We start from the raw sequence: 15,027 nt of genomic DNA, 5'->3' as shown, positions 1-15,027 counted from the left end.
CAGCGCGCCTGCTCCTCCCGGCTCGTGGTGAGGGATCCCAAGCGCCACAGCTCAGATGCAGGTGCTTCCCATGAGGACAGATGAGGTGGGTCCCACCAGAGATCACCTCCTTCTGGAAGGAGTCTGAGGAGCGAGGACAGGTGGTTGCCGCTGTTTCCTTCCCAGCGCCTGCTGAGAACATTCCTCCCCTCGCTCTGTGCCCCCGTGGGGAGCCGTGATGTGACACAGTGGCAGGGTGACCCCAAGGACCGTGGAGACCCCACAGCGAAGAACACACCATTGTGACATTTTCAGGGGCCTGGGAGGTGTGAGGCCTGGAGAGCTGGGGAAGGATGGAAAGAGGGAAGCGCGGGTGGAAGAGCAAAGGAGGAAGGGGAAAGTGGAAATTTCAGAGGGGTGGGGAAGGTGTGCTAGAGGACGACATGTGGTGCAGATACAAAAGTAATAGGTGAAGCAGGGAAAGAAGGGAGGGTAGGGTGGATCGGTGTGGATCCTGTTGCCAAGTAGCCCTGTGTTGTAATCCTAACTCATCTGCTGATGGATCAGGAGGAGGAATGAATGGGTAAGCTGTGGAGCAGATTGCTGAAAGCTGTTACAATGTCTGTCATGAGGCATTTTGAAGGAAAGATTGGACATGCACCTGTCAGGACTCCACGAGTCTTGGGGCTCATCTTGATTACCTCTTCTTACCCTGTTTTTCTGTGATTCCTTGAAATCCCATCCTAGTAAGAATGATTTTCATCACCTGTTTGATAGGGTGTATGTGCAATCCCCATCCTTGGAGACTCAAAACTCGACTGGAGCAAGTGTTGAGTAACCTGATGTAATGTCAGTCAGCCCTGCTTTGAGCAGGTGTTTGAACAAGGTGACCTGCAGGCTTCCTTGCCAGCCTGAGCTGTTCTGTGTTCCACAGTTTACCAAAATGTGCTAGATGAGTTATGAGCAGTTATTAACGTTTTCAGTCTTAACCTCCCTACTGCATTCTGGAGACGAAGAACTTGACATGCAGGATAAGTGAACTCATTTACCGCTTAAGTCAACACTTCCTTCAGTGATTAAAAACGTAACACTGACTGAAAGCAGCTGAACAATGCACTGAGTTGAATTTGGAGATCTTCATCTTTCTTCTGACTTGAAATGACGGCTGTTAACATCTCCTTTGCAATTACTGGAAATACCAGGCTGTGTGTAAACTCGAGTATTTGCAGGATGTTTTGGCTAGATTTGGTCATTACATTTTGTTCAAGTCCTACAACTTTGGGAGGGAGAGGGGTATTGTTTTATTTTTATAATGGCCCAGTGTTGCTAAGATCTAATTTTTCATGCAAGGAAATGCGGGAGTGGGGTGGGGGTGGAGAAGAGGTGTCAGTCTTTTACATTTTTATTACATTTTTCTTGGGGAGAGCTTTAGATTCACAGTGCAACAGGGTCCATCTGTGAGCTGGGTGCTACAAAATCAAAGCAAAAAGTCGGTCTCTGTCCCACAAAACTTACACCGTAGCAGCTTATGGGATCATTTACTTCTGTGTGAAGTGACGTGATTCACCTCTGTCCTGTGCAGTCACAGCAATGCAAAGGGATGGTAAAATGAGGATATAGCTTCACTTCATATAACCTGTGTGACATACGTAAATAACACGCAAGACGAGAATTAAGCCAAAATGATTTCTTCATCAGTTTTCTGAAACTTGATTTCTCTCTCCCCAGTGATAAAATACTTTTGTCTTGATTTGCCTCCAAGCACTGGCTGAAAAAGGCCATAAGAAGTGTCCTAATTTTGAAGTTTTTGGCCGCTAAATAGGAGAGAAATTTACATAAGCAGCCCTGCTAAAACCAAGGGAAATACGTACATGAAAATAGAAATCTTTTTCCTATGTTTCCAGAAGCCGAGATAATGGTGCTATTAATGAGGCCTCCTAAATGTTAGCTTAATATTTGGATTACTGGTTTATTTCAGGAACATTAGCTGCTATTCCAGAATTTGTCAGAACAGCAACAATGAAAATATACAAATGCTGACATTTTGTTGCAGTAACTTAAAGTGGTGGTCTTAACTATAAAAGTTTCCAAGAATAACTTCCAAACTGCTTGAATCATTTATTGGTTTTATTATTTTTGAACAATGTGCTAATAACTGAGGCCAAGCCTTCCAGAAATTACTGCCCAGAGCTATTCTAACTCAACCATATTTAGACATCTGAAAAACTGAACCTGCAAAATTTCAGTAATATTTAGGAATGTAGCTGACATTCCTGTGTTTGGAAGTCTTTTCCAGCATGCAGAAATGTGTGATTTGTAGCCTACTTCAGGCAATTTATTTGTAACTTTTCAGTTTTGGCTTGAAGTTTGTCCAATAAACATTGTGTCAAATTTTATCATTTTTGATTTCCCTAGATTTATGTTCTGACCATCTTCATACCTTGTGCATTTCATGTGCCATTGTAACACAAAACAAAGAGGATGAGCACTGTATAGATAGAAGATAATTTGCTGACATTAGTTTTACTTATTTTAATGCATCATTGAGGATAAAACATTTTAAACCAGATATTTTTGAAAAGCAATATGTTTTCAATTACTGAAGTAATAGCTTAGTGTGGAAAAGTCTCAGAATCACACCACTGTCCTTGTAGGGCAGTTCTGCACAAAGGTCCTATATAAGTTTGGGATCTTGGTGTCTGTTTTATTGACTTGGCGTTCCTCTGTCCTTTGGGGTTTATGTTCTCTTTATTTGAAAAGAGTGCTGTGTATTACATATCTCCTTACATGCTAACATCTGAAACTGGTTTCCCAAATGCATTGACTGCCAGTGTCTCTGAGGTAGGAAGTACTGTAGCAGCTCAGCACCTTTGCAGAACGAAACGTTGAGAGCTTTGATGTTACTCAAAGTATGGAAGTACTCCTGTGTGGTGTCTGGAACAGAACCCAGGGACTGACTCCCCAGTCATGTCCTTTAACTGCTGAGCAACACAATTTTTGGCTTAGATACTTCTAGAGAGAGACGAAATGATAGTTAATCTTAGGTCAGGGTTCTTGAAGGATGCTGATTTAGACTTTTTCAGAACAAACATAAAGCCTGGGCAGTGCTTTTTACAGAGAAGAACAAATGCCTCAGGGAAGTACGTGTGCCTTCTGTTAACAGAGTGAAGCAACTTAGAGATCTGTCTTAAGTCTTGGAAATGAATTTCCCAGATTTGACCCTGAATCTGTCGGGTGCATCAGAGATTCCTGTAATAGGAGGATAGACAGAGCACTTGCTCTGTTACAGGACTGATGGGATTATGAAGGTGCTGGGGTTTATGCGTGCCCCCACGTAAGCAGATGAAGCTAAGTAATGTCATATAAATTAGCTGTACAGATGGAAAGACATTGCCAGTTAGCATCAAATAGATTGGATTTACTGAAGTTAAGAACAAGGATGGATCATGACTTTGTTAAAGGAATGGCCTTCCCTCTTTCATTATTGCCTTGAGCTAGCAAATTCTGGAGCTCAGCATTATTCTGAGGTATCTGTGTTTCCCATCTCAGGAGCTGTGTCAGCAACATATTTCTTTGTTCTTGATAATTCCACCAAAACAAACCAAGGGAACTCTTGTCTTTAAGCTAACACAAGTTGTTATGCTCTCTTTTTTCCCGTTTGCTGATAAGGATGAGCTAGCAGAATGGAGAAAGTACGGGTTCTCTCTGAGTGGGTGTATACTTCTCTGCTTGTTGTTGTAGACGAACACTGGATTGTTTGGTCCCATTACGTCAGCTGGCTTTGGCAGTGGCCCTTTAAGAGTTGCTCAAGACAGTTGAGAGTGAATAATACTCTGTAAATTAGCACATGGAAAGGGATGCTTCTAATGCAGTCTGACATTAGAGAAGTAAAATGAGCAAGCAGTGGTGTTTGACCCAGAGTCCTTAACGTGGTTTGGATTACTGTAGTCAGCAGGCAGATACTCTGGATTTTTTACATTCCTGATTATGTTGGAAGGAATGGCTATTAGTTAGAGCAAGAGAGTGGGAGTCAGGATTTGGCCGTAGCATTATGTCACTTCACTTCCTTATGCCTCACTTTACCTATCCATAAAAGAAGGACTAATTTCTACATGTTTGGAGATTCTGAATAATCAGAATAATATAAAGTGAAAGGCTTATTATTTCTGATTTTTTTTTTTTTTTTGCTACCATCGATTAACAGTTGTTTATGATTCTTTTTGGTATTTTCACATGGGACTAAAACCATTTGTTTTTCTTCTTTTATTGAAGACTCGGTCTTTGCTCAGTGTGTTTGAAGAAGATGCAGGAACCCTGACTGAATATACAAACCAGTTGCTTCAGGCAATGCAGAGAGTCTATGGTGCTCAGGTAATTTTTCATTTGTGTTTCTTTTGTTTGATGTGCAGTAGAAGATAAATTGCTATTGTGATGCTATTTGCATGAAAGGTGCCAAGTACCTGCACCTCTTGTGGTTTAAGAGGAGTTGTGGGTGTTTTCCGTCTCATATCTCAGCCCCTTCCCGCTTTGATGTTCAGAAAAGTCATAAGCATGAAAAAAATCTTATCTGCTTTGTCTGTCTCCAAACAGTAAAAGAAAAATTGTGGTACATCCTTACCTTATGGTACGTTGGAACTCAGCCTTGACAAAATTGCTTGCCTAAATGTAGAGACTATACACAGGTAGGGTACTCACACTGACTTTAGGCTTCTAGCTTGGATGCTGTGATTCACCGTTTGGAAGGAACTGTCTGTGTCCATTGATTACCGAGAGAATGTACACTTGGAGTCATACTGAAGATGAGTACCTAAAGTAGTCACTGTGAAAAATATGGGAGCAGGAGCAGAAAAAACTAACACTTTCTAAAGCACTTACATGACCTAGATGACTAAATCCCTTTGAGAGTAAAATGTGTAAGTCAGTCATGCTTTGGAAAACAGTATTATAAATGAGCGATTTTCAGTGAGGCTAGGATTCCCATGTGGATAAAACTAAATATTTCAAAATACCATATCTAGGTCTTTAAAGACACACACAGTATCTCGTGGAACTTGTGCAAGTTTTATGTAGGTTAGATACCTCAGTTCCTTAGAAACAACAGCTTTTCTGTTCTTAATACCAGTAAATCAGAGGACACAGAGAGATAAGGAGAATGGGGGTATTTTGAATTTACAGCAAGATTAAGTGCCTGATTCTTACGTTTTCAGGAATCAGTTCAGCTATAAAACTACTGCACGTGTAAGTCCGTTTGGCAGGATAGTTCTTTTGGGTGACTGATGGTATGACTTAAAAGAAATGTCCTGTCTGCCCAGGACCTAGCTGCTTACACCTGGAAGATCCAGGTTTGGAGAGCTTCAAAGTGTGCATGTAGGGGATCCCGTGGAAATGCAGAGCCATCAGAGCCTTAAAGCAGAGCTCAGATACTTAGGAAACAATACAGCACATAGCCAGGGGCAGGAGAGGTGACATGAAATCAGCACTGGAAGTCAGTGGTGGGCATTTTGGTAGTCACGGGGCTTTAAGAGTAGCAAGAGTGTGTGCATCTTGGTTAGTAGCAATCTGAGACCACAGAGCAGGTAGGATGGAAGTAGGTGAAAGAAGGAAATCAGAGGATAAATATGGCTTGATTGTAACTGTCCAGCTTGTGAACTCTTGTGTCCCTTTGCCTGGCTGATGCCTTTTTAGGGGGGCATTTAAGGAAGTGGTTACTCTGGCCTGTGATACATGAAAAAATGCTTTGTATGCTTTTGTTTGCCTCTTCCTTTACATCTCCATTTCCAGCCTTTTCCATTTCTGTGCCCCACAGTTATGGCATTTCCTCTTTCTTCACTGCTGCAGTGCATTTATGCATCTGTACTCTGTAGTACTGCTACGTGTAGTCCATTCTCCTAGAACTTCTTGGCCACTTTCTTCCTGCTGTAATTTGAGCTAAATATGCAGTCACTTGTGAATATTGAATATGTTCCTTGAAGTAATTCATCAGATGTTTGATGCCATCTGAGACGGGAGATGCACAGCAGTTGTTTAAAGTCAAGCTTTGTAAGGATGTGGAGGAGGGCACCCTACACTACCATTGACATAAGAAAATTCAGTTTTAGTGGCCAGTGTTAGAGACTTTACCAAGGGCATTGGCTCAACATTTAGTGTTCCTAGCATTGCTGCTTCTGCCATTTAATTCCTTGGGAATCACTTTGTGTTGTGACTTCAGTTTTGGTTTGTATTCTCGGGAGCCAGTAGTGGCAAAAATACGACACTGCAGTAACAAGAAAGCGTAAGTAAATCATATTAGTTATCTAAGTGGAAAAGAAAACTGAAATGTTTTGTGTCTGGGGTTTTTTTTTATATATATATGCTTTAAAAAGTCTTGATATTTTTGCATGAGACCTAAAAACATATTAAAATTAAGGCAAAATTCTGTTTTCTAAATAAAATTAATGGAAATAATTAATTCAGCCTTATACACTGGTTAATTCCCAAGAGAATGTTTTATAGACTAACATTGATTTCTGACTAGTTTTACTGAGCTTTGCAAATACCAGTATGTCCTTTTAAGGAGCTGCTCCTGAATATTTCGAAGGAAAACATGTGTTCTGACTGAACTCGCCCTCAGTTTTTGAGAGGCATACCCCTTATTGCAAAACTTTGATTGCAGTTGCCATAGAAAGAGAAGTGAACGCTCAGCTGTCCACTAAATGTGAATGAACTCTTAAGAAAAAGCTGTGTGTAATACTTCTTTGCTGCCTATCACAACTCGAAAGAAAATCAACCTTTGCTGATGCATGTGTGTAATACTTCTTTGCTGCCTAAAGAAAATCAACCTTTGCTGATGCGTTGTTAGGAGACACATTGTCTGGGCCTCACTAGCGGCACCTTAGGGAGTGCTACCAACCATTCCCAGTTTGAGAGGGAACAAGGTTTAGTAGAGTGTAAAATTCAGAGTACAGAGGAGCCAGGAACTTTTTTATTTTCCCCAATTAAAATTTTACCTTTGCAAAGTCATTGTTGTCCCCTGCTCTTCATTTCCTGATCTGTAATATGGGAATTAATTGACCTACTGTGAAGCAATGACACAAGTTCTGTTTGCACAGCCATACAAATGTCTGGAATCACAGTCATGGCAGTCAGACAAAACAGCAGTGGGTTCTACCAGTCCACAGTATTGAAAAATGAGGATTTATGCCCCTTCAGAACAGTTAGTACAGTTTTAAAAGCGTAAATCTTATTTTCTTCATAACTACATCCTGAACATTAAAATTTCTCAGATGTCTCCACCATATTTTCAAGATTTTCTGGAGAAGTTTACTGGAAGTTTGATGTTTCTTATGAAAACTCAGATTTTCATGTAATTTAAGCCACTGTAGTTTGTGATCGAATTACAGTAGTACATGGTTCTGAGTGGATGCAGTGAAAAGTCTCAGGGGAGTAGTAATTAGTACCAACTGCAAGCTGTTAATTATCCGTGTGGATATATACATATATTTGTCCTAAAACACTGCTCAGTGTGGAGAGCAGCAGAAGGTTTGTAAATCACCAGCTCAAGCTGCTCTGAACAGTTGCATTGGTGCATTTGAAAAGGATGTGAGAAGGATAGAAATAATTGCCTGGGTTTTTAAAAAACGCTTAGAAAAGTAGGAATCCTTCTGAACACTCCTTTTGTTCCTTAAGCTACAGATTTCTGCTAGGTGCTGGGTACCTAAGCTTTCACACTTAGGTGTATTCAAGCAGGACTTCATTTTGCATGCCTTTAACTTCTCTCAAGGCAGTAGGGCAGTTGTTGGGATGAAGCCCATCCCAGTGAATGCCCCCAGTAAACGATGTAGACAGACCTTTGAAATGACTTGAATTCGCTTTTGTCCCAGAGTAGGTGGGTTCGGCAGCATCCTCTCGCTGGCGGAGGCACTGTCTGGGCTCCTGGAGCCGCTCGATGTGGAAGGGCCCATAACACTAAGCTGCAGCTGGGGGATGTATTGCTAGAGGATTGCCTTTGAGTGCAAGGTCTCGGCATGTGACGAGCCCCTGGTTGCTGTGCAGGATCAGCACTCTCACCTCTTTGGGCACCCACGCTGGATGTGACGGAGCGGGGACTGTTTCGCACATGGCGTTCTTTAGCAAATAAGAGACCATGATGCTACAAGGCGGATGCCGTGTATGATGTCGTGAGTAAGGAGAAGTCACGGGAACCAAATGTATGAGCTGTGCTTGAGGTGTGAGGTTTGGTTGATCTGGCAAGCCCGCATGTGTAAATACAGTAAAGCGTTTTTATATTTCTTCATCAAATAAACCACATCCGTGTGAGTACGTATTGTACTTCTTCCTGCTGTAGTTCTCCCATCTGTGCTGTAGTACCCTGAAGTAATTATCACATTAATGGTCTTACAGAGGAAATCTTCTTTACAGAGTTTGTTCTTGTAGTTCTTCCCCCTTGCAAGCAAGCTCTGATGATGCATCTGGCATTACTGCTGTCTGTGAATGTTATGTTCATCGTTCTGGACATTTTATTACCTGAGCAATATGTAATACAGCAAGCTGGGACTATTAGAAAACTTCATTTACTTAAGTTGCATGCTGAGGCTCTTGCAATGGTGTATGAGCAATGTGTGCCCAGTTTCCATACCTGACTTTCCACTGTCACAGTAAACCCTTCTCAGAATTTTACTATCATCTCCCCTTCTTCATCATGCTGTAGAAATGGCTCAGCTGGGTTCTTAACTTGAAACAAAATGCCATTGAGAAACTCAGGAGACTTGTGTCTCTACAGATTATTAGAAGGGATAAACAGTTAAGCAGGTTAGAGGAAAGTAACATGCAGAATTTTGCCATTGGAAAGAGTTTTCATCTTATTATTCCTGACAAATCAGTCTAGATACTAAGGGCAGTGGTGGCAGAAGAGGGATAAAAAGAAAACCCATGGTGCCTTTATCAATATATCTAGAGAGGGAGAACAGCATGGAATTGTAAAGTGTAATTCTGTTCAGTATCTCTGTCTCCGCGCAGTTGTCTTGTGATTCCAGAGTCACATGGGCAAAGCAGCAACAACCTCTGGGGCTCACTGCTTTTTAATGTCCAGACTCTTAGGGAAACTCTTGACAATTATGGAATAGCCTTAGGTTATGTACACCACCTTACGTGAGTATCAGGACAACTTGTATCTGCCCAGGGCTATTTTAGGTAGGTGGTGCTTTATTCCAGTGTTATTTTTCTCCCAAAATTCAAGACACCTCATGTCTGAATTTTTCAATGGTGCTGCTTGTTTCATCTTCCTATGTATTGACTTCAGCAGGCTATTACTCAGTAGGTAGGTGTCAGGGTCCCTAGGGCACGCACAGCTTTTCGTATATATTGTGTTGCATAGCAAACCCCAAGTGTTCAGAGTTCTTACCTTAGTTCCCATGAAACTAACAAGTAAGCACTGATACATTTTTTCTTTTAACTTCTTTATTTTCATGTCTGAGGGAGCAATTGTGTTGCCTCTTCACGTAAGACTTTTTTTTTCCTCCCCAACCTTTTGAAACGATTAGGTTTAAGTTAGCAGTTTGTAAGCTTTCAGTTCCACGTAGCAAAACTTCAACAGAGCCTTAGACAGGACAAACACTTGCAGTAAATTACAGTCGTCAGCACTGACTTCTGTGAAATATCGTATGTGTTACTGTTCCACATTCATTGTAAATTTGCATCATACACCTCTCTGCTCCCTGAGGGGTATTCAGTGTAAGTTGCTAGCAGAGGTAAGCAGAGCATTATCACATGAGAACTTGTGTTTACAAAGCCATGGGGGTTGTTTTTAATATTGCCTGTGAAGCTGGAGTTGCCGCCATGCCTGGAAGGAAGCTAATGTTGTGCTAAGCAGGATCTGGAGACTGGAGTACTACAAGGAGGCATCAACATACAGCCGTCTGCTGACAGTAATTGCTTCGCAAGGAACTGAAGAGATTCCTTCCCTACTGGACTAGCCGTCCTACTGTAGCTGCTTTTACTGTTTTACAGCAGAGTTTTGACTAGCGGCTTCTGTTTCTTGAGGCTGTTAGATAATCTTTTGCTGAACCTTTCGTGTTTGTGAGGACTGAATGCCGTGCTGTGGATCAGCAGCAGGGCAAGCCATATGTTTGCTTCATCTTGTCAAGTGCTGGGCAGCCTGAGCACCCTGGTGAGGCTTAGCTTCCCTCACCCTTGGGTTCATGTTTCCAAGTGTTCTAATATGCAAACCTAAGCCTGCAGGACTGTAACATTTACTGGATTGCTGGAGAACTGTCTTTTATGGGAAGATGACGTACATGTAGACAGAGCTGCATAAAACTGTTGTGTCAAGACCCAGTTCTTTCTGTGCTGAACCTGGTTTTGAAGGTAAATGTGTTTCCTCGCTCTGAAAAGATGAGAGGCTGCAACTACCTCATGGACCTCCTCCTTCAACTGCCTCCTGGTTTTTTTCCCTCATTTATGAGGCATTAAGCTTTCCCAGATGTAAGCCAAATTCTGTTACGTGTCATTCTGCCCATACAGGGTGCATGAATAAATACCAGTATCTTGCCTGGTTTACATGAAGAAGCCATTGGCAGTTCTGTGTGCTGGTTACTTGCAGAGTTTTAAAAATGCCAGCTTTAGCTGGAGAAGGAAAGTAGCTTTGCAGAAAGCTTCATTATATTAGGTTTGGAAATGGGCATGCTGGAATAGGTCTCTGTCTTTAGAAGTTAATTTATAGCTCAACTTAATCCTTTATGTGCCCTGAAATCTGGAGTCTGTTAAACAACTGTCTGTAGAAGTATCTTCTGAGTCCAGTGTATTAGCCCTCAGAGTTTATTTTGGAAAAATACAAAGAGACCCTGAAAAGGGATGGACTGTGTCACTGGTAAATGGTGGACGGCGTGGAGGTTTGATTACAAATGGGTCACAGAAAAACAGACTCTCTTCTGATGACGTGAACAGCTTGGTGAATAAAGGTGATAACGAAGAAGGTGGAATCAACCCAGAAAAGTTACATGGCTTTGCTCTGGCACTAGATCAGAAAATAGCAGTTGGATGTTTTCTTGCTGATTTATTTGAAGGCAGGGTGAGGTACTGAAATAACTTGAGAATTAAACAATGTTTTTTAATCTGTTGCTTTTTAATTTCTGGTAGATGAATGCTAGGTTCGAGACACCACTTCCATCGCCTTATCTCTGTGAACTGCTGTTATGGAACTTCATAAAAATATTTTCCTAGGGCTGGCGTGCCCTAGCATGCCAGTCAAGGTTAAAAAAGAAAAATAAGTCAGCACATCTGTAATCATAACTGATTGTGTGATATCTGTTTGTGTACAGTCCTTTCTTCTTTCCTTCTAATACACTTTTTTACATTAATGCTGCAACGATGTTGTCCCTGCTAAGTAAAACCATCTAATGAAAATGAATGTATTTGCAAGGCCCAATGCTAGTTAATTTTGCCTTCGTTTACAATACTTGGATTTCTGTTCAGGATTATACTGGGTTTCTGCCTGATACATCATCTCGTCAGTAGCTGTCCCGCTCCAGAAATGCTTGATGAATTCTGAAATGTCCGAGTAGTGTGGAAGAGGTGTGAGCAGGCAGTCAGGATTGCATAGTAGCTTTTCTTTTGCTGTGGTACGCTGAATTCCAGTCCCTTCAGGATAGAAGAAGAGAATGTTGCTGTATTCCATGGGAAAACGTCTTGGAAATAGATTAAAACCTGATAAAATAATTTGCCTGGATTTAGTGGGTCTGTCAGTTGAAGCAATGCAAATAACTTTTAAGTCTTGAGACTGATTAGTTCTGGGGGAGGAGGAGAGAAGGCTGATTAGGAAGAAATGGGAGGAGGATTAAACCAAACTTTCCCAGATTAGTGTGCTTAGCAATGCAGTATTACCACTAGGTCAGCAAAGCACTTTGCTTCCTGTTCCTTACGCAATGTGACTGTGGTTCAATTTGCTAGCTTCCCTGGAGTTGCTTACAGCGCTCTGGGGAGGGTGGGATGGGGGTGTTTGGTGGGGTTTTTTTTTTTTCTTTTCCTGGCAATATAATGAATGATTTTGTACCTCTGATGGGAACAAAGTCTGGCAGAGGTTGATGAAGGACCCAGGATTAACTCTTCCACGTGGGCAGGGATTGAGTAACAAGTTTGTTTGTGGTAGTCTGACACAAAGAACCAAGCCTACAAATGAAAAACATGACCTGCTGGCATCAATGGGATATCAGTGATGTGCGGAACGGTTGTCCCAAAATCCTGTAAATTTTAAGTCAGGCCCTTCCATCCATTTGTTCTGTACCTGGAGTAGTGTGCCATGAATGTCTGCTTGGGGTCTATCTGTGACTGTTGTCACCTGATCATATACTTGATATGATGCTGTTAACTTTCACCTCTTTGAGACCCTCAGGGATTATGAATTCCCCCGTTATCCTGTCATATACTGGAGACTGCTCCTGGGCAGTGGTGATCACTGGAAGATGCTTCTTCCACGCATCTCTTTGCATTGCCCATCCTCAAACTGTCCCACACAGCTGAGTGATGTTGTTACTCTTTGGATATTGGGTGAGGAAACTGGGGATCGGTCAGTCTTTAAAAAACAAACCGGTAGAAGTGTTGAGGATGGCTAACAGAAATGAAGAGGATGCCTTTGGTGTCAGCCCATTATTCTGAAGCTTCTTTTAGTGTTAGCAAGTTTAAGCCAGAAGCGATTATTTTCCCAATTCAGAACAGACTGCACAGTTGCAGACTCTGGAGGAATAAGCGAACTGAAACAAAAAGGGTAAAAGAGGCCTGTTTCTAAACTCTCAGTTTATTTCAGAAGATTTCTCTCATCCACACCCAACTGTACAGCTGACAGATGGCATCACAGTTGCTGTGTGAGGACATAGTCTTCTTGCACTTCTTACTCAGCTCTATCCGTGAGGTTGTGTTTATGAAAAAGATCCTAGGTCTGTGAACCTCTGCTTCCTTTTGTAATCTTAAATTCATGTTTGGACTCCACCCACTTGCAGAGAAGCAAATAAACCCTTTTAATGCCATCAGTCCACACAGAAGGAGTCTCATCCTTCCTGTTATTAAGTCATTGTTTGCTAGCTCCCACTTTGAAGGTGGCAAAGTCTCTCAGGTATTCTTACAGATAGTTAAGGCTAATTCCTGTCTTTGCCTGAGCCCTTAACAAGGTTTGTTAATTTATTACAATGCACAACATCCTTTTCCATCCACTAGCTTTGGAAATACTTAAATGCCAGCTGTTTGTGTAAAGCTTTTTCATACTAAAAACTACACAGTCTGCATAACCAGCCTGCAAGTCTTGCAGGAATCCTTGCCATTATTATTGTGCTAAAGTGTAATGCTCATTACTAATTGGTCTGAAACACGGAACAAAAATAATCCATCACTGTGAGATGAGAATGGTCATGGGGTGCATGTGATATGAATTTGGACCCAGATTAACTCAGTTCTGAACCCTTGTTTGACCTTGGAAGGCCTCTGCTACCCCACCTCCAGCCACCTGTGAGTAATATCACCATAATGTTTTAACTTGGTCAGAATTAGCCCACCCATCTTTTTCTGCCATGTGTTCACATACAGCTGCTGTTGCCTAGGCTGTGGCTACCTGTCTTTGTTCTTTTGGAGCACCCTTAAGACTCTGGCGAAGAGTTTGGGCCTTGCTGTCCATACTAACCCTCCTTCCTGGTGTACCAAGGTGGTGCAGGAGCACCAGGTTGTAATGCGGTGTGTGAGGTGATGACAGGACAAGTTAAAGGGTGTCTCTCCATCTCTGGCCCAGATAGTTAACTGTGCCATCCTCTGCGTGCTCAGGACGATGAGGGAGGACAAGAGGGCAATCAGACTGTCCCAGTTTTAGTGGTTTTCTGTGCCATCCCCAGCATGAAGGGTGCTATTCAAGCAGTTCAGAGATTGCTCTGAGTTTTACAAAATCTCTATGGCCTTACATATTTGGAGAGAGGAATAGATTATGTTAAGGTTTAAAATTAAATCAAATGAAAAGTGATTAGGTTTCTGCATTCCTGAGGAAGGGAAGGATCTGACAGGGGTTAAGACAGATCCCAGTTCCCTCCTTCTCCTTTTGTTCCAGTTTTAAGTTAACAAATCGGGAACACAGGATTTGATACACTATTGTTAGCAATACACTGAGGAAAGGTTGGCATATCTGAATGCTTGTCTTTTTTTTTTCCAGCTGCCCAGTAAAATTATACAACCTCCTTATAATTCTTGCTTTGCATAAGCACATGTACTTTCACTGGCCAGTTTAGCCATGAGAATGCAGAATTATGTGCCGTTTTGTACTCCTGTACCAACTTAAAGCACTTACATCAGTATGTTCTCTGAGTGTGACTGCATGATCTAAAGGCACATCTACTACTTCTCTTTGGGAAAGATGATTATCCAAATATTCTTATGCTGGTATGACATCTTACATGATTGAAGTTGTTCTAGTTTTGTTATTTTGGGGGGGGTGGGAGCAAATCCAAGACTAAACCCCAAGTCTTGCCCCTATTCAGAGTAGCTAAACTGTGTTGATTAGGTCTGAAGTGTACCTGTTATTACTCTCTCTGTGCAAGTATTTTGAGACTGGTTGTTTCAATACAGCTGAATGTTTGTGTAAATAGTTGCCATTTCAGTCAAGAAGCTGGTAACAAAGTAGTAGTAACAGCAGAGCTAAAGACCTCTCATGGTTTCTGTCAACATGTATGTCACTTTCGTTTTTAGAATGAAATGTGTCTTGCCACACAACAGCTTTCGAAGCAGCTCCTTGCCTACGAAAAGCAGGTACGTCCAACATAGGCCTTTGATTTCTTTTCCACCTCAGCACTTGCAAAGAAGTCTGTATAAAAAGTGTAGTTCCAAACGTCCTTAAGGCATTGGCTTTGCTTGGTTTCATGTGAAGGCTGTTGTAAAATTCCCCAGGATGTTCAAGAGAGTTAGGTCACTTCTGGGAATCTTAAAACCAACAACAAACCCAAAAGTGCAAAACATGAGTTAATAAATCTATGAAGATGCAAACCAGTTTGTTCCTACTGCATGACTACGACTTTAAAATCAGTATAGTAAGCATTAATTATATGT

General features: G+C 41.7%; 1 protein-coding gene across 1 annotated transcript in view; it reads left to right on the top strand.

Annotated features, from left to right (window-relative positions):
- Window positions 1–4,251: 4,251 nt before the first annotated feature.
- APPL2 (adaptor protein, phosphotyrosine interaction, PH domain and leucine zipper containing 2) overlaps window positions 4,252–15,027 on the top strand; it is a gene marked incomplete at its 5' end in the record, with an annotated part of 30,440 nt that continues 19,664 nt past the window's right edge. The window contains 2 exons of the mRNA XM_010148777.1: window positions 4,252–4,350; window positions 14,671–14,730. Coding sequence (XP_010147079.1) covers window positions 4,252–4,350; window positions 14,671–14,730 — 159 coding nt within the window. The remainder of the gene's footprint in view (window positions 4,351–14,670; window positions 14,731–15,027) is intronic.

The sequence above is a fragment of the Eurypyga helias genome, unplaced genomic scaffold (genome assembly GCF_000690775.1).
Source record: "Eurypyga helias isolate BGI_N326 unplaced genomic scaffold, ASM69077v1 scaffold323, whole genome shotgun sequence".
Taxonomy (NCBI): domain Eukaryota; kingdom Metazoa; phylum Chordata; class Aves; order Eurypygiformes; family Eurypygidae; genus Eurypyga; species Eurypyga helias.
This window is presented reverse-complemented; position numbering and strand designations above follow the sequence as displayed.